Consider the following 24,479-nt stretch of genomic DNA (forward strand, 5'->3'; position numbering starts at 1 on the left):
TTGCTTTTAAGGAGCAAATGCCAGTGTCCAGCAGTCTGTACTGTGCAGTGCTCTGTAGGGAAACCCTTTAACATTATCATTCTGAAAGAGGATCAGGCTTAAATCTCATTATAATGGCAACCTTTCATGTCGTAGACATTTTAAAATTTATTCATGCCAATTTTATTCTGGAAATAGTAGTTCATTTTCAGTTTTTCAGTTTTAAATGATCGACTTGCCTTTAAAGATCTGGCAGTTAGTTGTTAAACTGTCTCCGGTTTGTAATGTATTCATGAGAGGCTCTTAACTATAAAGCAATTTGAAATATTTTGCTTCCTAACTTAATCTTTACTAAATTATCGTTTTCCTTTTAGTTTTTCAGAATATGCTACACCTTTTCCCGGTCTTTAATAATAGCTTTTCATTTCATATGTCATTTTGCTTAAACAAGAAAAGTGAAATGCAATTTAGAAGGGAAAACGAGGCCATTTAATTAAATTTAAATTGTTTTTGAGTGTAAAGAAGGTGGCTAACTTTTTTATCATCAGGAAACAAGCTGAAAAATGATGAATGATAATGAACAATCTTTTCTTGCAGTTCACAGATTTATCAGGCTTTTACTGAAGGGTCCACTCAAATGAAATTTAGTTAAAGTTCAGTAAGTAAAAAAACACTAATAAAGTGCCTCCTATCCAGTAAGTACGTGGGCCATTGTTCATTCTTCGTCTGTATACAACCAACAATTACGGAAAGCATGTTTTACTTCTGTGAGGCCCTTGTGACTAAGCTGGAAGCCTGAATTTATTTGACCAGAGACAGTGACCTGGTTCAGACGTGTGCCTGTAGAGGCCAGAGGTCACTGCACCACCTAGTCCCTGTGCAGCCTTTGCCTCATTAACAATACTGCAGAGGTCTTTGATTCCGGATGCAGCGAGGGTGGGGAGTTTTTAATGCTTTTAGCAGGTTTGGCACCGTTATCAAGAAATGACCGGGGAGCCTGCGAGCTTTTGTCAGGCTACCCTTACTCTGACCAAGGGCTGTTGCAGGATACGGAGCAAAAATGCAGAAATGCACTCCCTCTGAATATCCTTAGCTGCTTCTACTGTACATGTTCTCTCTGGCTTTCGTTCCTGTTTTAGTCACCGGTCGTCTGTTTTTTTTTACACCGCAGTGAATTCTCCATCACATTTCATAAGAGCGGGTTTTTAAGAGAAAAGCGAGGACATGGAGAATGTGGGGGTGGGGGGGGTTGTTACTACAGCTGCCGGTCAGCATGGATTGTGTGAGGAGTCTGAAAGGGGAATCAGCGTAGTTCAGATGTTGCCAGGAACTTGTAAGCTTGCGCACATTCCCACTGGCTTGGAAAAGCAGTGCCCTATCACTTGATAGACTTGGAAAGGAAATGGAGAGGAAGTGAGTGCCACTGCTGGTTCAGAATGTTCCAGTGTGGTTGGAAACTCTGAGAAACAGCCCGGGTGAGAAGAACAAGACCTTATTGACAGGGTTCAATCCTGGTCTGGTCTGTTTCGCATCAGCTTTCTGTACGGCAAGCACACTGTTATTATTTTTCAGTCCCCCTGCTGCTCTTACAGTACCCACTGCTTTGCCCCTTACGGACCTTTAACAGAAATGGGTTATGTAATTCCAGAAGAACACAGGCCTTTTTTTATATTCAACCTAGTATCAGCTGTAAAAAATAAAGTGGAAATTAATGCTGTCCAATTTATTTAAAAACCCTACTGTAGGTTTGTGGTACTTCACTGTCTGCTTTCTATTTTAATCACTTTCATTATGCACTAGAAAGGCTCTTTAAGGACTGCTGATGCATGGGTTATTTTAATATTTCCACGTTGAAGTGACTTGTCATGCTTTCTTTGTCTACACGACTTATCATAAGCAAAACTACAAGTGCTTATCACTTATTCATATTGACCGTCTTTGTGGAAGTAAACACTTTGTACTGAATGTGTCTATTTCCACAAAGACAGTCAATATGAATTAAAAGTAATTCACTCATACTTCTGCTTGTAGTTTTGCTTATAATAAGATGCTACACATACTGTCTTGTTGATAAGACATTAAACTAAGGTCTGCCCTGTGATGTGCTGCTGTCCCATCCAGGATGTGTCCTGCCTTGTGCCCATTGCTTGCCAGGACAGACCCCGGTTCCCCTGTGACCCTAAATTGGAAGAAGCGGTTGGAAAATGGATGCTTGGATTAAATTAAGGTCTTGTACATAGTGGATTGGGGTGTTAGCTCCTTCGCCGTTACTGAATCCAAAAATGCTTTAACAGTAGTTTTGTTAAAGGCTTCTCCAAGCCTGTTGTAAATTGGCGATCGCAATGGCAAAGACCAGATTTTCTTGAAATGACTGTATTAAGTAAATCAGAGGGCCACATGGATACTATGACCCAGTTTGTTGGTCTATGTTCAAGGCTGAGTTCCACCGCTTAAGTATGAGCAGCTGGGTTGTCGAGCTGGAGACATTTGGCTTCTGTGTCTCAGATGTCCATGTTCTGAATTGGCTTGTAATGAAGCGTTGCCCATGATTGCCATGAGTAAGTGCTGGTTGTTCAGTGTTCCACATAGCAAACGCCTCACAGACACAGAAAGTACAGCCCTCAGGGCTTGTGGACAATGACCCCTTTTGTATATTGTGTCACATGTCAATGGAAGCACAGTAAGACCAAATACAGTGGGAAAGAACAAGGAGCAGCTCAAAAGTGCTGTGCCTCCAAAACCAGAGGTGGCTGATGGAATAAAAGTCAGTGTTGGAATGATTCCTACTTTTTAGATACACTGAGATGGAAGTTGGCGGCTGATGATAAAATAAACTGGATGTTTATCTTTCACGATAACTTTTCATCACAGCGGCTTTCAGAGCGGACGTCTCTTGCCTGAGCTTCTCTCATCTTTTCGAACTCTACACTCACGCGGTCGAATTAGTCCTCGGTCTCGGAACAAAGCCGTCTTCCCACTTCACACGAGACTGTTTTCATTCGAAAGCTGCACGTTATTGCTTGGGGTTGTCCGGAGGCTCGTCGGCGTTGATTTTTCATGATTATTTCACACGAAACAAAAAAAAAATTTCCCCCTTCGATTGGGCAAGGCCAATCCGTTCTCAATATCCATAGACCTGTATGTTTGTATAGCAGTGTTTAGCTCCACAGGGCCTTTCTGATTATAGACTGATAACTTTAGGAGACGTTGAGAGCGCTGCTGTGCTCAGTCTCGCCCGGTGGCAGCACTGTTACACCCCACTCTGTTTTGTCTTTGCAGGATGGCTCGTACTTGGCCGAGTTCCTGCTGGAGAAGGGCTACGAGGTGAGTGAGTGCAGACTGATGGAATCATCAGCGCGAGGCTGCCCTGCCTTCCTCTCTGGCTCTCCCCTGCGCCTCTGTGTGTTTTTCCAGGGAAACTCGGATACATAATCTCCTCCCTGGAGGGGGGAGCGCACAGCTCAGGCAGCGCGGGAGCCAGCTGATTGTCCTGGTTATCACTTAGCGCTTCTTGAGAATGGGAGTTGTTTTTTTGTATTTATTTATTCTGAGTTGGGTGCTTACTCCACACTGTCTCACCACACACACACACATACAGTATATTATCCAAAGTTCCCACATCCCGGTTGCTAGATAAGCCCATCCTTAACAAAGCGAAAGCTGCAAGGAATTAAGGGGATAATTTATGATGTAATGCACCACAGAAACCACAATGAGGTCATGTCAGATTCGGAAATTGCAGTGAGCAATGAAGTTGTTAACCCACGACACCTCACCATAAGGTCAGGGATTTTTTTTTTTTATGATGGGACACATTTGTCAGTGTTAGTCAATCAACAGCAAATATTAGGCAGTAGCCTTATGAGACATAGTGCCATCTTTTTTTAACAGAATATTGTGTTGCGGTACAATATTGCATCATGATGAAGAGTTTTAACATTTTTTAATTCATTGAATGACAAACCACAGACTAATTAATCTTTACAGAAACACTAGTCATTCTTGGCCACTGAAATAGAAAGCAGAACCTCTTCTGTCTAATCCATTGTACTCCACGATAAATGTACTTTTGAGTATTAAGCTTAATACGAAGGCAAACAAACTGTTGAACACGTTATGTGTCAGTGTCATCACTACATCAAACCTATTGTATGGTATGTCGGGATTTCTGCAAGCAAGCAAACTTAGCGTAAAAATTTTTCAAACTTTCAGAGTATTTGCCCCTGCTCATCACTTCTTCGCATGCAGTGCAGCAGTTACGTTATAGGGCTTGAGTTGGTGCTTAACACAATCACGTGAGGGCTGCAGTTAAGGAAAACAGCCTGTGAAAGTGCTCAGGCTGAACTAAACTCTCTCCTAGCCGCCCACCAGGACACACTGGTTTGTGCAAAATCCTCCCCTTCCCTTTATGATTGCGGCCTTTCACATCCTTTTTCTGGGGGCCTTTATACAGAAGGTTTCCTATATCCTGCCGCAAAGCCAACCAGTTTTCTATTTTAGAGCCAGGCTACATCTTACCTTTTGTTTCCTTGATTATACTGTCTTGCTGCTCCGACAACAGGCGATGTGCCGAAGGACTGGGGGTGGGTATGGCTAAGGTTTTCCTGTAAGACTCAAGGGGCTTGAATGTCTTGGGATGCTGAAACGTTTCCAAGAGATTTTTCAGATTGTGCTCTGTGCCGCTGTTGGGAAACAGTCTCACAAATGGGAATGGACAGGCAATAACAAGTATGTGTAACACAGCAGAGGATCTGTCTGATTCAAATGACTTTGTCTTTGAACGGATCTTTCGTTTGGATCTTTTTTGGCGTCCGTTTTTCCGTCTTCTCCCAGATAATTTGTTTGTTGAACTCAGACTAGCCCCACTGTTACAGCGCTCATGCCAGTCATGTGTGGTACAGAAATACTGATAATGGCAACAGAAGAATATTTTATTTATTCATTGGTGATAAACAGGTAATTTTTGTGCCATTAGATTTATGTGGTGGACAGCTAGTAAAAATCTTTAATAGTTCAGAAGCATTCTTCTGACACATTTAGTCATCTTTAAAAGATAACTTTTTTATGTCAACTTTTTTTTTTATTATGGTGGCAAAATGTAAAGTGAGCTGCATTTTGATCAAGTCATGTTCATTTAAATAAAAAAATCAGTTGAATCCTCTACATTGCTGAACAGAACACTGAAAGTTGACCTAAAATCAGGATATTATTTCAAACTAGGAAGAATATAATCTCAAAACATGTCACAGGTAAAAATTCGCCAAAGTCCAAGCAAAATTCCTTGAAATCTTACCTATTCAGTTTTGTTTCTAGTTTTTCCCAGCTGTTTCTGAAAGTTTTTTTTATTCCTCAAAGCCAGCTGACAGCCTTTAGGTAGTCCTGTTGTTGTCACTTTCCTTTGAGCCGGGATCAAGAAACAGACAGAAAGAACGTCAGCTCTTTGGAAACGAATCCGCTAATCCCACATTCTTAACTAGATTATCGAGTTTTCACACATTTTGGCATGTCAAAGAAGGTATTTCACCTGTGTCTTGGAGCAGACAGACAAAACTTTCATCACTGATTACAGTGTTACATTCTGGCATGGATTTTTATCTGGCAGGTATTTCTCAGCTAAAAAAAAGCAAGACCATGTGCTGTTTTCTTTTCTCACCTGGCCAACCCGTTTAAGATGGTTTCTGTAGAAAAACCCCTGCACTGTTCCTGTCTTCGCTGAAATACAAACACAGGCCTCAGTGAGCACAGATTAGCCCTTCTTCGTACGGTAAGCTTACACCCAAAACTCTTCCACACACAGTCTTTCAGCAGAGCTTAACGTTGAGTTCTTTGACCAGAGCTTTGTGGTTTTTCACATGTCTAAACTACACCGCAGAAAATAAAAGATCAAATAATTGCGAACTGACAGCACCTGTCATCAAACTTTGAAACAGTCTGCTGAATCAGTTGCTATTTTCACAATTCTTAATTTGAGCCTATGCTTTTTTTTCCCCCCAGTTGTTTTTTTTTGTTTTTCTTTTAAACCCCACTGTGGTCAGCCACGTAGGCTCTCTAATGCTCCTTTTCCCTGGTCGGGAGGTGTGATTTCAGGAGCAAGAGGAGAAATAACCTGTCCCCTTAAATTCAGAATGGTGTTTTATTTTTTAACTCCACTGTAGACAGGAAGGCGGTATTCCACTTGCAGCACATTAACGGTCATTAAAAGCGAATCAAGGGGCAGGATACTGTAGTGAATAGAGGAAAGAAGGGCAGAGCACAATGCCATATTACACACTCCTGAACAGACCCCTGCAATTATCTCCTCTCTGCAGGACTTCCTATGGCCTCACATCCCACAGGCCTTCGCTCCGCTCTACAGATCTGTCTCGTCAAAGATTTGATCCTTGACACTGTGCCTACTGCTCGATGATGAGCACTCCGGAAGGTTCTGCGAGTGTGTGTGTTTGGGGTTCCCCACCCCCCCACCCCCGTCCTAATAATGCTTTATTTTCTGGTCTTTGGGGATAATCATCCTCTCAGTTTTCCCTGACAGACTTAGGAGTAGAAAACTCTTTAAGTGTCGCCTTATCAAAAAAAAAAAACGTTTTGCATGCCAAATGTACTGTAGGTTGGGTAAGCCTTTTTTTTTTATTCGTCATGAACTAATTTTTACCGGCTTTAAATTTTCTGAAATGGAACAAAATTAGAAGAAAACAGCACAACACAACGGCACCCCAGTCTCAGCCCCTATCCACCCGTCTCTGGTGGTAACCCCTTCAAGTTTCAGTCCAGTGGGCCTATTAAGCAAGAGTCAGACAGCTGTGACAGGACTGTGCAAGAAGAACTTGTCCACATTTGCTGTAACACTTTTAATTCTCCCAGGATCTGACATCAGTACCCGCTGCACTGATCTAATGGCAGGCCCTTCCTCAAAGCTAGTAAATTCCTGCTCTGATTACTATTACAGTAATGATTCTGCCTGGACTAACTGTAAGAAATGTGGTACGATATCTAAGCATGAAATTTAATAGTTTTCTAACAAGGTCAGTTGCCACCGCAGCAAAGGGAGTTTCCCATTCAGTTGCGAGACACATACAGTAGAATTATCTTTAATAAATCATTTTACCTTGTCCACACATTCAGCTATACACCTTCCCTGCAGTGACCTGCTTTCCAGGCTTTCTGGAAAAGGTCCGATGGGAGTGATGAGAATCCTGTGAGTCCTGCTTATTGCCTCAGTACTGCTTAATGGATTCAGTACACAGGACTGTGGTTGCTTGGGCAGTTTGTGCTTTGAATGGATCTGTTACTGCAGATTCAGGGTTCAGATTGGTTCCTGAATCCCAGTGTGGAAGCAGTGTTGTTTTTAGCTCACAGATGAGAATGTTTGAGGCTTGTCTTTATCTTTTGTTGCTGCCATTCAGACTGCTAGAGCACTTTCTGTGTTACAGCTCTGTTCTTGTAAATGGACAGCAGTGATGACAGGATCTGATCCACTGTCCCCCTGCGGGGATGTAGGACTTTTTGCAATCTCTTCTGGGCACCTGTCCACAAAGGGGTACATTTTCTGTGTACTGAAAGAACTTCCCCTGCAGCCTATGTCACAGCCAACATGTTGCTTTAGGACACAAGGCACTGCTGCCCTCTGTGGGCACCTGTCCTCCTGGCAAGTCTCCCATTTTCTCATATAAGCTCCATTTGAGCCTCAGGAACTTCATGTTCTAGTACGACTGTGATTGTGATTTTGCTGCTGTAATGAACTCCCTAACTTTTTGGTGTCGAGTTCTTTGCTCAAGAGTTTCTCAAGAGGGATATAGAGTGGCCTCCCTGCTGATGGTCATCTCCGTCTTCCCATCAGAACCACCTTGTGGAGCTGACAGCGCTCATTCTGCTCACTTCGCCTCGGATGGGGACTGGTTTCTGAGCACACTGTGCCCTGTGTTGGCCTTGCATTAATTTTGGGACGAATCGTGGACTGGACTGTGCACTAACTGTTCGTCTGTTGCAGTTTGAGGAGGCTGGCTCAGGATTCATCAGAATGTTGTCTCTCCCACTGCATTGTGGATGTGGTTTACTCAGAGCATGAGAGTACAGGCCACTGGGGTGGTAACGCCGTCCAGTAGAGGAACAGCCAGATCATGGGGCCGTATTTCCCGGTGCCTCTCAGTCTCATATGTGTACTGCGGCAAACTTAGGCATCTGGAGGGGTGGCACCTCTTCAAGAGTAAGGAGAACCTTGGGCTGCTCCTGTAATCCTGGTTCCCTCTAAGAGGAAAGCTACACGGGGTCCGACAATGAACAAGGAGAGGAGCTGTGTAACCCATTTAGGGTAGGGAGTGGAGACCGAGCATCAAGCTTCACTCTGGCCTGTCAGCTGTTCTTCCACAAGTACCAAAAGGTCACAGTCACTAAATGACTTTGAACATCCCAGCAAGTTTATTGAAATCCAACACCTTATTGCTAAATTGGCCATTGCCTTCTGTAGTTAACCCAGTGGTAAGTTACAGCAAACACAACCAAATGTGTTTGTCCTTTTGTTTCAGACTTACTATACATGACTCAGCATTAGCTGGTATTTCTCACTGGGGCTATAAGTTTGAAGATGTAATTTACTGTACTGTAGAGTACATATCGGAATACAACTGTACGTTTTCCTATTTGAAATGAAAAAATAACAGAGAGTTAGAAGCTGTTGCAGTAATCCATGTGCCAGATTGGATTCCATAACGCTTAGGTTTGTCACCTAAGTATTCCAGAGTGTAGTGTTTAATCCAATAGACAATAAGACAAGGGAATCGTTTTAGATCTTCTTATTTTGTCTTTCAGTTTAATTCTGGTTTGTATATGAAGCTGTGCAAAGGGCAAAAACCAGTTTAAAAAATGTATTACTCTTTGGTCAAAGGAAAATTGTGCCCTATCTGTGCCTGAATTTAGTACAGATTGTAAAGTTAGAGCCTATATGCCCTTTCTAAAGTAACACATTGTGTGGCCTTACAGCCTGAAATCAAGACGCATTAAATCAGAATGTATTTTACTTTTAGTATGCATTGTAACACACAACCTCCAAGTGAAAAACAAATGCTCAAGCATTCTGAAAGGCAATTAAAAATTACATTTCATAAAAAGTGAAAACCTAGAAAATGGGTTGAATAGATGTTTATTAGGCAAGTTGCTTAGGTGGGCCCATTATTGGTCCCCTTGTTATTTGAGGTGGTGCCGGCAGTGGAAGTTTTCATAATCCATTTGAAGTCCTGACGAGCCCCAGATTGGATGGAAGTGAAGGAGTATTTTCACATGTGCTCAGTTCCTTGTGTTTTCCTTATCGCAGGTGCACGGCATTGTCAGAAGATCCAGCTCTTTCAACACAGGCAGGATTGAACACCTCTACAATAATCCTCAAACCCACACAGAAGGAAGTAAGTCAGTGCTGCAGTTTCAGTGTTGACACCTTCAAAGAGTCTAAGCCTTCAGATCTTAGGGTTTGCTGCTCATCTATGTTTTTCCTTCTCTTTCTTCCCCCCCAAAAGCTTTAAATTAAAACACAGCATCTCCTTTTTTTGTAGGATATGGTTTTATAAAGCCATGTGGTTGATGATCCAGAAGTGATCAGAGACACTAGTACAAATTAAAACAACTATGGATGCTTTTTCCAGTTGTTCCCCCTTTAGATTTTGTTTTTAATAACTAATCTTCAGTTACATGTGGGACGGGTGTTTAAAAATGAAAATCTTGTGTATGAATCTGTTGTTCTGCAAAATTCTCTTACATACAGAATACCCAACAAAAAACATAGGATACTTTCACAATTCCATTTAAGTAGTGTTATTTGATACGTTTGATGGTGAAGAATTCTTCAGTCTCAGTATAGACCACAGATCTTAAGCAAGCTAAATTTAGGATTTTTTTTTGTTGTACTTTATATGCAATAGGTGTTACCATGGCAAGTAATCTTATTTTTTGCTGTGGTATTTCGCTGACAAAAGAGACAAATTCAAATGCATTACAATCAAGCTATTTTGACAAGCTGAATTATATTTGACTTGATGATTGCACTGTCTCGGTAGCTTCTTTCCTTTAGCAAACAAGAAGCTGCCTTAAAACAGGACTGGGGAAAGTAGCTCTAACGCACACAGATTTCTGACCACAGGTATGATGCAAGTTTTCGGGAAATTTTGGGGCCTTGAGCTGTGTAACAGCAAACTCTTTGTTTCATTTTCCACTTGGCGAGGCAGTGTTCTGCGAGTGTCACAGACGCTAAAGTTTACTTTGCTGCTTGAGAACATACGTTATGGAAAGAGAAATACTAATACTATTAAAGGCCAAACAGAGTAAACAAGCAGCTTGAAGGGCTATTTCTGAAGCAGAAAAGGACGGGCAAAGTAAAACATACTAGTTTTAGCATTAGCAAATATCATTTTGCTTGTACTGAACACTTTGCAGTCTCCGATACATTTTTACCAGTGGCCCATGTTTGATAATCGTGAAAAGTGAAAGGAATCCTCCAAGAATGATCTGAATTCACCTGATGTTAATATGAAGATATTCTGTAATAATTCAAGTAGGTAGTATAGCTGCGTAAGCATGCGTAGGCTGCAAAGGAACAAGGGAAGGTTTATTCCATGCTGAAAAGAGAAGAAAATAAACACAACGTTTCAGCTGTGGATCCTTCTTCGGGTCAACTGAAGAAGACTCCAGTGGTGAAATGTTGTGTTTCTTTTCTTCTCTTTTCAGCATGGGATACTCTGTAATGCCACCCATTGGTTTTGGAATTCACACACTACCTTGCCAGAAATGAAAAATACAGGCTCAGTTTTCTATGAAATTGTTGGCCTGTACCAGTATATACAGTAAATGAAAATATAAAGGCTTCTCTTGTGGGCTTGCCATAATAAAAAACGTACCATTATTCAGACATTTACTGTGGTGTATTATGACGGTACCCTTTTAAAAGAATCAAGAGTGTATTAATGTCACAAACTGAAATTATGTGTCTTAAAGTTCAGAACAGCTTTTCTGTAATGGAAGTCTTTTTATGGATGAAGAAAAGGCTGTGAGCAAGAAGTAAACCTTAGCTCTTGGTTTTCCACATTTGCGTAGATTTCAGTTGTTTATTAATGCAAAATTTCTTTTGTGATGGGAAATATATCCGACACTTTTGTTATCTACCATACAGTAAGTATGCCACATCTCACATTACAAACCCAACGGATATACCAAGAAAGGTGTAAAAAGCATTACTATACCCTGTTAGTTACCATGCATAATTTTGTATCCTGTGTTGTTTATACGAAATATTATTCGCTGTAATTACCAGTGTGCTCTTGAGAGATGTCAATGTAATGCTCAGAGCAGTGTGTTCTTTGCTGGTTTCCATTGCCTAAATGTGTGCTAGAGTGGAATTTATTTATTCATTCAATCAGCGCAGGCCAGAAAGGAAGCTACCTCACAGCAGTGTTTTTGATAGTATGGGTTCTTGAGACCAATTATAATTCAGTCATAACTGTCCCACCAAATGCAATATTTTGCACAGCAAATTCACCACTGTCCACCAATGACATAATAAAAATGGTCTTTTTTTAATCAGATATGAAGTTACACTATGGGGATCTCACTGACAGTACATGCCTGGTGAAGATTATCAATGAAGTGAAACCTACAGAGGTGTATAATCTGGGAGCACAGAGTCACGTCAAGGTAAGGATACAATTTTATCTGTTACAATACTTTAATAGGTTTGATGGCAGCGCACTATTACGTACACAGGACATTTTTTTCTTTATAATCAGAAAAAAACATAATGCATTGTTTTCTGAATCGCACAGGCAAAGCAACGTGATTTTATCCAGAATGGCCCCTTTCATCATACTGCCAGTTTTCTGTCAACAGTGCTCTCTTGTCTGCCTTTAGCAATGAATGAAAGATGGGAAGAAATTGAATATTTCTTCCAACTCCTACATATTACGCATCCTCTGAGGCCTCAATAGATGAGTCTGCAGCTTCTTTGGGATAAGCCTTGCTCTTCCACTTCCTCCTTGAAATGATTCCGAGCCACACACAGTCAATTTTTGTTTCTCCTGAACTCTTGTTTGTGAAGAAGGCTATTATGTTCTTTAAAGAATGTTCCCAGCATACTAAATATCAAGGAAAGCAAACAAATTGAGTAATCCAGGACTTGAATTTTTGTTCAAATCAATCAAAATCAATTTTTGATTTGATTTTGATTGATTTGAATTTTTAGGTACAGCACTTCTGAGCAGGAGGTTGTGGAATATACAGTAGAATTATTAATTATCACTTGTCATTCCATAGTGTTAGAAGGCAGAAACATATAAAGAGATACGTATTTGTCATTAACATATATTTAAGCAGTGCCGTAATAGGGGTAATTAGGTTTGTATAACTACGTTGACCATCAAATGCGCTTAATATTTATCTGGTAAAAAATACTGTTCAAGGTTTTTGGCACTTTTTTAAAGAGCAGGCATCTTAGTAATTTATGGGATATAATAATATTAATTAGCTCTTTGTGTTTTGTTCTATGAGTCTTCTAATTCCTCTTCACCTCTGTTTGTCATAGTAAGCAACAACAGACAGCTGTTAAAATTAAAAATAAAAAGAACAATGTCGTTTTTGTTGTGCATTCTTGCGATGATGATGGACACGAGAACAAAAAAGGGGTGATGCTAGATACTGCTGTTGCACACAGCTGTTGTTGCAAAAACCGTGACACTGCTGTACTTAAGATCTTATATGGATACTTAATAACATTATTGAAGAAGAAATGTGGTACAAATATGTCATATTACAAAGTTTTTTGGCACAACAAAGGTGTTTGCTTTCCTCCTGATTCTCATCAGGAACGCATGTGTCTGGGATGCAGCTGAACCCAGGGATGTTTCCTGGACTACTAGAGAAGAACATTAATGCTAGTTGTGGTCATAGGATTGAAGGAAAAGTTTGTTCATTGAATGAATTGGCTTTAACGGGAGATATTTGGTAATCTGCTCTGATTCCCCTTTTAGTCATGAAAGACGGAGAAGTGGCTGAAGTTTGAGTCAAACATTCTGGCTTAGCCTTGGAAGACTGTGTGGGTGTGTTCTTCCATTGCAGTCTTTACACGCAGTGCTGGCTGTCATGTGTTGGGAACAGAAGGAACTGAAAATCCCCTCAGGACATTTAACTATTGTAACACACAAATTAATGAGAAAAGGTTGGATTTTGAAGAAAGGGAAAAGCTAGATCCAGTTTTGCCAGTTGCCAGAGGTATTTTAAAGTCATTACAATATGTTACCAATGCCATTTAGGGGTAATCATTGAATAATTAGGTTTAATGAAGCTTTGGAATTGTCATAGGTGTGTTTTCACTAAAGAGATGACCCACATAACTAGAAATGACATTTTGACTTGGAGCCAGCAAAGAGAAAGGCTAGTTTATCTCCAGTTCTCCGTGTGGGTGTTTGTTTAGCCCGGTACACTTCATGAAAAAAAGCTTCCTATCAGCCTTCCATCTAATTATATGTAGGCTGCGCTGAAAGTAAGAAAATGAAGTGATGTTTGTTTTCCTACAGGAAACCCACGAGCATGGTGATATTTCTTGAAATTCTCTGGGCACGTTCCCGGGTAGTTTGGACTGATGTCTGTAGAAAAAAAAAAGGAACCAAATTCTAAACAGTCGTTTTTATCATCCCACAGCAATTAGAGAGTCAATGCTTGTTGTTTGTTGGATCGTATCTCACAAAGAGCCATTGTTTAGTGTTAACATGCTCCTTCGGAGGAAAACCAGGTGACATAATTCTGATTCTTCCCATGTGAAATGAAAAGTAGGTGGACATTTTGGGGAGCGGGGCTGTGCAATCAATTTTCGAGGGCGGGGTGCCTCTTTGTTTCTCAAAGGTATTGCTTGTAATCAGGCTCGCTGGACGTGGTTTTTCCATGGATTTTAAGCCTTAGTAAAGGATTTGTTTTTAACAATATCACTGTTGCTAATGCAAATAGAATATATGTCTAGATAAGATCTACGTGGGCAACAGTTTGAAGCGTAGTAGGAATTCTGATGAGTGTGCTGAAAAGGTTAACATGAATCTTCAGAAAGATATTCCTCATTTAACATGTAACAGTTTACAGACTGTTACAATCAGGAACCAGAACTTGTGTAACGATTTACTGGATAAGGGTCATTGTGGCACTTCTGTCCAGTGGTAATTCTCCTTGACTTCAAAACAGAAGAACATGACGCTGGGGACATGAAAGAGAAGAATGTCCTGATATCACCTCAATACGAAAACCATATTGCTGATCTGGATTCTGTTCAGTGATCGTCTTTTTAGTCTTTTTAGACTCACTGTAAGTCTTGATTCTTCAAATTGAACACAGTAATTTGAACCAGTGGTAGCAAATTGAACCTGCAGGGTTGCACCTTTAAAACTGAGAACAGGAGGCGCTTGTGGGATGCTGTTGAAAGCTGATAGCTTGGCTTCTTTCAGGGAACAACAGGATGGATAGTGGACCAGTAGGCTATCAAATCACCCTCTTGTTTATAAACTTAAATTCTTACAAATAGACATTTGTGTTCTCATTAAAAACACGTAACATACCTGCTGTTTGGCACTCTTTCTCTAATTGGTGTTGATACTTACATAAATAGAAACAAAATGAAAGAATCAACAAAGCCATTGGGTGAAAGATGAAAGATGTTTTTCAGTAACAGCTCCGTATGGAAACATTTCCAGAATAACATGTGTGCCTGACATTGTGCGCTAGAAGTCAGGCATGCTATTTTTAAGAGAGGGTATTGACTGAACAAGAAGCGAGAGCTACAGTTGCTTTGTAAACAATAAGCAAGATGTCCCAGACGGACGCAAATAAAATGATGGCAATGCGATTAATAATTTACACATTATCGCCTGCTGCAGCGACAGGTGTGAAATGTAGATTTCAATAAAAAAGGGAAATCCCTATTGGTATTGGTAAGTTAGAATATTCTTAATTGCTTCAGGGCTTTAGGCAATCAGACAGATGCTCAGAATATGACCTTTACATTGACTAAACGTAATAGAGTAATCCCTTGTCAACTACGGCGGTTACATTCTTCAAACACCCTCATGGTTGGTGAATTTGAGGATGGTTACTTTAGACATTATGGGGGAAATATTGGATCAGGGCAACTGTCGCAATTCAACCGATTAAAATGCCTCAAATGTTTTTTTTTTACCTATAATGAAACAGAACAATAACATCAGAGTAAAGAAAAACGCAGTATATTTTGGAAATAGTATTGTTTAGGTAGTTTTGAAATGAGTTTCTGACACGATTCTTCCTTCTATTGCTGCGATGAGGCCCATGTAGATCTGGTCACATCGGCACATCTTCACTTCTTACCCCATCTGTGGCAGCTTCCTTGCTTTCCTTTGTTGTACAAATTGTAGATTCATCTACACAAACCAACCAACAGCACTGTCCCTTAGTCCTTTGCGCAACTCATCAAACACTTGAATTATTTCTTGTAAGTTCATTGCGGATCTAGATCGGTTAGCAACACTGGACTCCTTCCTTTCTCAGGTGGTTAGGAGCCATTTTTAATATCTTTTTTATTATTATGCTTTAGCTAATGGATATCAGTTTTATTTAGGAAATCAAAATCACTAACACTTTTTTTTTTTGCACAATCCAATATGAATAACCATCAAAGCCCGGTACAATATTTAACACTTTAAGCACGTTAGAGACATTGCGGACACGTCTACTTGCAAAGATGTGATGGAAAAAGAGCGAGATCAGGCCGCGCGGCTGCTCTCTCTCCTCCTCTCGTGAAAGGAACTCCCGAGCCAGTGTGCACTGCAGCTCACGAGTGCTCCTCCACCTCACGGGTGCTCCAAACTGGGGTTCGAGCAAGATATTCGAAAATATTCGAGCAGGTACTCAAAACCACATAACCATATTGTGGTATATTGTGGTATAATTTCTGTGGTATAACAGAAGTTTGCGTAGAGTGAGGGATTACTGTATTGACTTCATTTTTATTAGCGATTAAGTTATTTAAAAGGACGTCTTACAGAAGGCTTGCTAGTGGACACAGTTTACTTCAGTGTATTACGAAAATGTGTTCACTGTATAGCCCAGAATACAATGCTAAAGTCTTTATACCACCTTAAGCAGTAAAGATTTATTGTTTATTTGAGTTCACTGGACGTTGCCATGTTAATTAGGAAGGAAAGGCTTCGAATTACATATGACCACCCAACACTTTATTTTAAAATGATGTACCAGATTGTACTTTTGGATTCTGTCTGGAAAGCGTTGAACTGACTGTGCATTGCATTTTGAGATACACTGTACTTTGGATCTTCGTGTTACCATAAATTTAGATGAAATATCATCATGGAATCTCGAGGCAAGTGGTTCTATCTCAGTATCTTCTGTTTAGGCCAAAATAAACTAGCTGGCATTTTATCTAAATCAGTATGGGATCCTGTTAATTATTAAATGCCGCTGCATTTAGCTCACATGTTTATTTTATGCTTTCCAGAACATTTTAAGGATACCCGTACAACTGATTACAGCAGAGAAATGCATTAATGTGTCACTTAGTGCAGAGTTATTTTTACAGGATTCTTTTTGTTTGTGAGAGTCCTGCCTTCCTATACAGTATCTTGCCCTTCTTTCTCCAAATTTTGGGCGTTTGAAAGCAGCCTCTGTGTCTGTTTCCAGAATATTGAGATGTTCCCAGGCTAATATCTAGGGATTTGTTCATGGTATTAGTTTGCAATTTCTGCCCAATTTCCTTTGATTTCCTGAGGACTGCCAGATGAATACCATCCACTTTTAAAGATTTGTTGTTCCTCATTTTTTTAACGAGTCCTTTATTTAACTAGATACGTCAATTGAGAATTTCTCGTTTGCGAAAGATTATATAGGGCACACCCATTTATACAGCATGCCATTCAAGGGACAATCTGTGGCACCTGGGATTTGAACCCATGACCCTCCAGATCCCTGGCTACTCTCTTCCACATTGCTGCCCTTAACTTTAGGTTAGAGTCCTTTTAAGTAAAACCCAGAGTGATGTCATCTTCCTCAATACCTGTGATAGATTAATTATCCATCTAGAACCTTTTCAGCTTTTTACTATGGTAGCCGTCTGTTGTAATTTTAACATGGATTGATTTTTTTCCATCATTTAGAGCCACCTGAATATCTTTATAGTGATCATAGATGTACCCTATACAACTTGCAGAGTTTAAAGAATGTAAAAGAAATATGTAGTGAATCAGTACATAGAGTAATTCCATAATTATCAAATAAGACTTTAGTGTACCAGCAAAACAGCACAAAACAATTACTTTTTTGGAAAACCTGACATCATGCATAAACCAAGAATCATTGTGGCCTTCTTGGGTTTCTCTTGCACAGTTTTGGGCATTGGAGCTGCCAGTATGTGCCCCATGAAACTTCACTCCATTTACCACTTGTGGCTTTGTGAGCTCTCGTACTGTAGATGGTTGTCTTCGAAGTTATTCAGACTCACCCATCACCGCCTGGGCCGATTCAGATCAGATGGCAGTGGAGAGCTGAGCACTTTGCTCCATTTCACTCTGTTGGTTGACCTTTTTGTATGCTTCAGATTGCTGTTGTGCTGAAGAGTGAAACTACTGGAACTCCAGAGAGCCCCAGACAAATGTCTAGTTACTTTGCTGCTCTTAGACCATAACATTAGCAAGAGTTCCAGGTCCTAACAGCTAGATCCCTAACCCTTTGATATGCATAACAGTGTGAACAGGATATTTCATTATCAATCTTGGTTTGCTTTGTCAGCATACCACTGTCTGGTGCATTTTTGTCCTGAATTGTTGAAAAAATTTGCTAAGTTACACTTAAGCAGATCTGATCTCTGATCTGTTGCAGTTTCTTCCAGATTCTTCCAAATGTCTCTGTGGTTCCTACAGTAGGCCTTTGCACTTTGATCCATATATACTGTACCTCATAACAAATTTCTCTTAGAGAGGTTGTTCGATCTTTTACATTCCAAATGGTCCTTGTTGTTCACTTGTACTGTACCTATTAACCTTTAGATTTTGCTTAATTTCTCAGAATATGACAAAAACTGTGCAACATTTTCACGAGTGTAATTTAGTAGCGCAGCTTTATTGCATGATCTTTAGTGTTACCCATTGTGAATGTAATCATATTGCGGTTTACAGAATGTTCTTGGCTTGGATTAAAGCTGTGATATTTTAGTCACTAATTATGTGACAATTGGTCGGAAAAGTCTTGTTTTAGGTCAATAGTTATGTACGCTTGATGTAGCTATTGTTTGTAGAGGTGATCCTGTAACTGGGTGAATATTGTTTTTCCATGTATGATATGGTGTATACAAAATGTGCTACTGTGTGCTAAATATGAAGTATTATTAGTTTTTTCAATGCTTTACTCTATTTTGCTGTAATATATTATCTTACATTGTATATTTATCACTGTACCTGTCGTCTTTCATTGGAATCAAGTCATTTTTACTTTTTTTTTCATGTAACAGTTGTCTGTTTTTTGGGAACTTTTTAAAGTGTTTTTTTATCTTGTTTAATGACCTGAAGGATACTTTAATCTGGAAACTATGCAAACTAAAATGTCAGGCTTTTTGCAAGGCTGACATTTTAAGCGATAGAGACACAAAGGGCTCAGCTTCATTCTGCCTGTCTTCCTTCAGTTATCTCCTTTTGACTAAACTTGGCAGTCATGGGAAGGAAAGTGCTTTCTAGTGCCTGTTCTCGATTTGCTGAAGCTTTGAGTGATGGAAAAGCTGTTTGAAAAGCAGCTGTGAAGTTGGTTTCAAGCACAGCAGGGTGACAAGACATGAAAACGTGCTGGGAAAAAGTTATTGCCTTTGCTGAAATCACCTTTCCCCTCTCTCACTTTCCACCAGCCTGTCTTTTTTACTGTCTCATGCGTTCTAAAAGCAACCTGCAGTGACTCTAGGAAGATGAATATAGAATTGTAGTGACTCCAGTCAGAATAGTCTCATGGAATGAGATCTGGATGTATTACGTATATGGATATTAATTGGCTCTCGTTGTTTCACAGCACTGAGAGTGGAATTGCCTAAATGGAGTTCTAATTCCACATCACACAACATAAAGTCACAACGGAGTACTAGAATTAACATCTGTTAGATGGTTCTGTATTGTAAACCAGTGAGAGCTAATTCATATTTCACTCCCGTCACTCTCTGTGCCTGATTACAGTTCAGACACAACACAACCCATGTGTGTCCTCGTAAGACAAACACACCTGTATATATTCATTCCTGCCTATGACATTCGTTAGAAATCAGAGGGGTTTAGTTTCACTTGCCTAATTTGAAAGCTGATCTGCATAATGTTTGATCAACAGGTATATTTGAATCGTATCTATTCCAGAGAATGCTTTGTGTTTTTATAACTGCTATTTTCTGCTTCACAACTATTAATTTGTCATGAAAAACATCTTAGTTTATACTGCATACAGTATATTAACATTCAAAACATTTCATTATGAATTTCTTTTCAAGGAGCTTGTTTTACTTCATTTACCAGTACAAACTTATCAGCATTAATGTAGAACTTAATATATGTAGTGGTGGCCATTTACAGTACATCATTCACAATAGTCTTTTAAATTTCTTGTCATTAGCCGGCATTTGGCCTGGGAAGCAGGTACAGTAAGATGGATTCAGACGTTTATTTAGGTTTTTATTGCAGTTTGGTGGAACACGGTTGAAACTATATCAAGTGTGAACTGGACTAATTAAAACACACTTAAGTGGATTTCATGGCTGCTATGTTCCAATTTCTGTTTATTGAACAAAAAACTTAGAATATTTATGTTGGTAACATTTATTTGTCAGGAAAGGATTGGAATTTGGAATTGTTTTAGTTTTAAATTAAAAACTGATTGGAAGGTAACTGTATAAGGGGGCTTTCTAGTTCATCGGTCTCTGGGATTTCTGCATCTTGACCTAATCTTGTGTGATTTAACAGCTCACTGAGCAAACAGTGGTCATTTTGTGTCAAGCTGATTAAAACTCAATGAGGGGTAAAATAACATATAGTCATGTTTTAAGAACAATATAAGTTAATCGCTTGTGAACAGATGAGAAAAGCAGTTGAGAGGCTGTTTTGCTGAGGGGAGGGTTTTGAACTGTTTCGTTTGGCTGTTGAGTAAAAGAGTACTGTAAGTGTGTGGTACTGTGCTCTTTTAGGTCGGTACTGGTGGCCAGTACTGTTTAAGCCATTACCTGCAACACACACTGCTTTTGATAATAGTTCTTTTTTTTTCTTTTTTTTTTACCTCAACTCCCTCCCAATCTCGCAATCTTAGTTTATCTTTGCTTTTGTGTTCTGATATGAATGCAGTAGTAATAAGAATTGATAAATGCAATTATTTAAACATTGTTTTTAAAAGCTATAACCTCAAAGTACTTCACAGTGCTTATCCATGAGTAACAGTGCACAACACGCCCATTGCACAGCTAAATAAAGAACTATATATAAATATATACTGCACCTGAGTGACTAATGAGAAACACTTTTCATTATACTATGCACCTGTGTAAGTTTTATGACAATAAAGTTGAATTGAATTGAATTAAAAAGCAAAGAAAGGAAAGCAGAAATGACAATAACAAACACATCTTTTTGAAAAGGTCATTCATCCAGGCTTGTTATGAAGTGATTATTTTGCAGCACCTTATTTTGCGACTTCAGGAGCCAATTAATAAAACAGTATTACAGTTGACATGCTATTGCAATTAACAATTAAATTATTGCTTTTTTAATTTAATATAAAATTTAGTCTTATTACTATGAATTAGCATTCAGTGAATACAAAACAATCATACAATAGCAGAAGTAATTTCAATGCTAAATGGAAAAATATATATTTTCTTTGAATCTGTGTGAGAGGAAGTGGGCTGTCTTTAGACCGTAAGCATATACTGGCAGGTAAAAGTAATAAATTAATAAATAAAATGTAAATGGTATGTTGGATGGCCATTTTAAATTGTTAAAACCAACCTTAATTTTAGTTAAACACCACAAGTAATTATGTATAAATGGATAAATATGTGTGTAAGATAGACATACAGTAAATAAGGAGCAAAACGGTCTGGGATGCAGTGACTTGGCTGTTTGAGTGCATTCAGAATTGATTATAAACAGATTCCACAGCACTGGCTATCCTGCTTCCTCCTGTATGAGGCTTTTCAAAGCCCCAGGCCGAGAGGATCCCTTAACATTCAGTTCTTAATCACTGGTCACATATATTTACTGGTTAGATTGTACAGACTGAAATTCATCACCGTAACCTCCAGAAACGTGAAATATCATGATGTGCTTTTTTTTTCTTCATATACATTCATGTACAGTAGGTATGCAGGATCTCCTTGATGGCAGGTTTCAAGAAAACTAATCAAGTGGAAGACAAAGGAAAATATTACTCTGCTGAAAATATTGGGAGATTATGTAATTTAGTAAGTAGACCAGTGTGATCATTTCAGTGTTGTTTTTTTGTTTTACCACATAGTTTCAGAAATAGACATTTGCTGCTGAACATTGTTTCTTCCCAGTGTGAAACTGTGCTTTATTGTTTACTGTAAATCTTTACTTAATGTATCGCGGTCGATCCTGTCACAGAGACGAATTATGTTTTTTTATTAATGCTTTTTTTTTCCCATCCCAGTCCACAAATGAATTCTGTGTGACTATGCAGTTCTTGTTTGAACACATTTCAACCGATACCGCTTGATCTAGGTGTAGGTGGAATTTTGTTTTTGATTCTAACGAAAAACAAGTGGAATTGGCATTAATTAGCAGGCCAGACAAAGGCGCAGTTGCCAGGTTCTGCACAAACAGCCTGCTTGTTAATTTTGACTGCTGTCTTTCTGAAAGGAAATTTAAGTGTGTACCAGCTTCAGGTGTTCTGCTTTTTTGTGAAAGCTCCTTGTTTGTACATGTATTATTTGCCCTACGTACAACCCTTTCAGTATAAGCAAAAAAAATAGTCTTGGGTTTGTTTTTTTTTAAGTCATCTTTTTACATAAGTGCAAGTCATTTAAGTGCATGGAGTTTTTTTTTTTCTCCTGATAGGTCTGCCCCTGTTATTTATTTCTATTTGTAGAATCCTAACTGGAATAATATACCTCCACTTCAACTGCTGCTTCTGCCACTAATAACAGTACACGCAAGTTCATGTTTTATTAACAGGCCGTCCCCATGAAATGAAGTCCTTGCCTGACACCTGTGAAAAATGTTGCCTTGCTCCGTTTTCGCAGAACGCAAAGCCAAGTGAGGTTCGGCGGCCTGCCTCTCAGATGGTTCCCACCTGCTGTAAAGATCTTCTTATTGGATGTATAAACGCAAATGCAGCCGTTCCTCAGAGACAGGAGCTCGCAGTGTCCGTTTCTTTTGGTTAAACCCCTCTCTTTCTATCGCAGTTGTTTGGACCAGCTCTTTCGCTCGCAAGCCGAGAGAGGGGAATGTTGTGTTTAGCAACAGTGGAGTGTCAGGTTACTTCAGAGAATAAGAGTAAGTCCAAGTAGGTCCCCCCAGATCTTGAAGCGTACGTAGTGCAGTTCTGCTCTTTATTCCGGATTGATTTATTTTTTCCTGTTATGAATCTTTTACCGTAGAGCTTTATCACTCTTTTTATACCCATGTTCATAAGGTCCTTGCGGGATTAAGCTTCAAAACCACAAAGGGACTCAAGTTTGTAGCTTGATGTCGTTTTTTCCCTTTCAGTGAGTCAGTCTTACTGTATGTTATTGAACATAATCAGTGTGCAGACTTATTTTCATCCAAACATATTCAATTTAGCTCTGTATAATTGGTAATATCAGTAATATTTTATACAATTCTTTTTAACAGCTTTTTTAAAAACAATTTATAAAAACGGTTTAACACACAAAACTTCCTGTTGCTATTTACTGTATAGTGGGATTATATTGTAAACATTTGTTTCAAGTACAATGCAGTGGAATGAAATTAGTACATATTGTGACTCTGAAGTAAGATAAGATTTCAGGAGAGCTTTAAGATTTTTTTCAAAGGCAAAACACTACTTTTTTAATTACTTTATTTTTCTTGTTGTCATTACAGCAGGACAGTGTTCATGTAAGCCTAGATCTTGGATAAAGTGAAACATGAAATGTTGCTCCAGATCTTCCATCTTTTCACAGCAGCTCAGTTGCACTGTGCATTTTGTGGTCTCCCACAATATAATTTTCTGTGACTGTACCTCTTTCTTTTTTTCATCCAAAAGATCTGTCGGCCCCTCACAAATGTCATTACCACGCTGTCTTGTGTTTAAGGAAGTTCACTATACAGTCCAATGTAGCCTATTTAGAGTGTGACAGATGTGATTCTTAATGTGAATTTAAAAAAAAAGAAACAGTTACAGTCCCATTTTTATTAGCACTAGAATAAATGTGAAAGTTTATTTTTATGTAAAGTGAAAACAAAACAAATGATTCAGAAAATAATCACGTGGGGAGCCCTTCTGTTACAGACAATTAGAAGTATGCTCGCTCGAAGCAGTCCTAATTACAAAGTAACCTGTAAACCTGAACTTGGAGTCTGAAATTGGATTGGACAACTAAAGGACTAACTATGGATGTCCTCGGAGACAGGATGGCCTTGTATGTGTTTGTCGGCATGCTTGTAGAACTCGTTTCTGAGGAACAATTGCAGACAGGTGGCAGCAGTGTGCCACAGAGCTTATTTTGCAGAACAGCACTGTACCAGTACTCCTATGATGGCAATAAAAGGCCAATGAGTTTTTTAAAGTCAAACCTTCTCGCTTTTTAGCCGTACCCGGTGTATCCCGTGCAGAGTCTTTTAAACATGAACCCGAATGAAAAGTAATGAGAATGAGAAGGGAAACAGGGTTAAGAGACACCGAGGAGCTGTCGAGAGCCTGCAGCGCGCGACGCCAGAGCCCCAGGTAAGGGGAGTTAACAAGAGACGGGGTGTGACAGAGACTCTGGTTGCATCACATCTAGGGGAAAAGTGGAAAAATAACAAACAAGGCAGCAACAGCAGAGCAGTACCTGCTGAAAAATTGCAGGTTGAGAGCAACTCGCAGGATGCCAGTTGTTACAGAAAATACTCCAGTGGTGCCTCAGGCCAGCAAAGGACTTGGCCTGCATGTCTGATTTTCAGTCAAGCAAGTTTCAGGGAGGAAATGTCAGTCTGTGAATGAGGCGAGCATGCCCTGGGAATGTTTGTCAGGCGTTTTGCTCAAATGTCAGCATTTTCTGAGGCAGAGCAGCGCTGCGCCCCACATCGGGTTATGGCACTGCCGAGTGATTTAAGGTAGCATGGCGTGCTGAGCGGAAAGCCGTCTGCAGAGCCCTTTCTAACGCGTAAACAAATAGAGCGCCATTGTTTTTAATTAGCTTTCTGGGAGATTGACAGAGCAGGCTGAGGAGATAGCACAGTAACCAGCTATTATACTAAATATTTTGCGTGCTGCATAGCTGAGGTTGTAACTATGGATTC

General features: G+C 39.5%; 1 protein-coding gene across 2 annotated transcripts in view; it reads left to right on the forward strand.

Annotated features, from left to right (window-relative positions):
- gmds (GDP-mannose 4,6-dehydratase) overlaps positions 1–24,479 on the forward strand; it is a 303,343-nt gene that overhangs the window by 36,092 nt on the left and 242,772 nt on the right. For both annotated transcript variants that reach the window (XM_088919281.1, XM_088919282.1), the window contains exons 2-4: positions 3,259–3,303; positions 9,284–9,371; positions 11,540–11,649. In XM_088919281.1, coding sequence (XP_088775407.1) covers positions 3,259–3,303; positions 9,284–9,371; positions 11,540–11,649 — 243 coding nt within the window. The remainder of the gene's footprint in view (positions 1–3,258; positions 3,304–9,283; positions 9,372–11,539; positions 11,650–24,479) is intronic.

This window comes from Atractosteus spatula, chromosome 6 (assembly GCF_055471065.1).
Source record: "Atractosteus spatula isolate fAtrSpa1 chromosome 6, fAtrSpa1.hap1, whole genome shotgun sequence".
In the NCBI taxonomy this organism is placed as follows: domain Eukaryota; kingdom Metazoa; phylum Chordata; class Actinopteri; order Semionotiformes; family Lepisosteidae; genus Atractosteus; species Atractosteus spatula.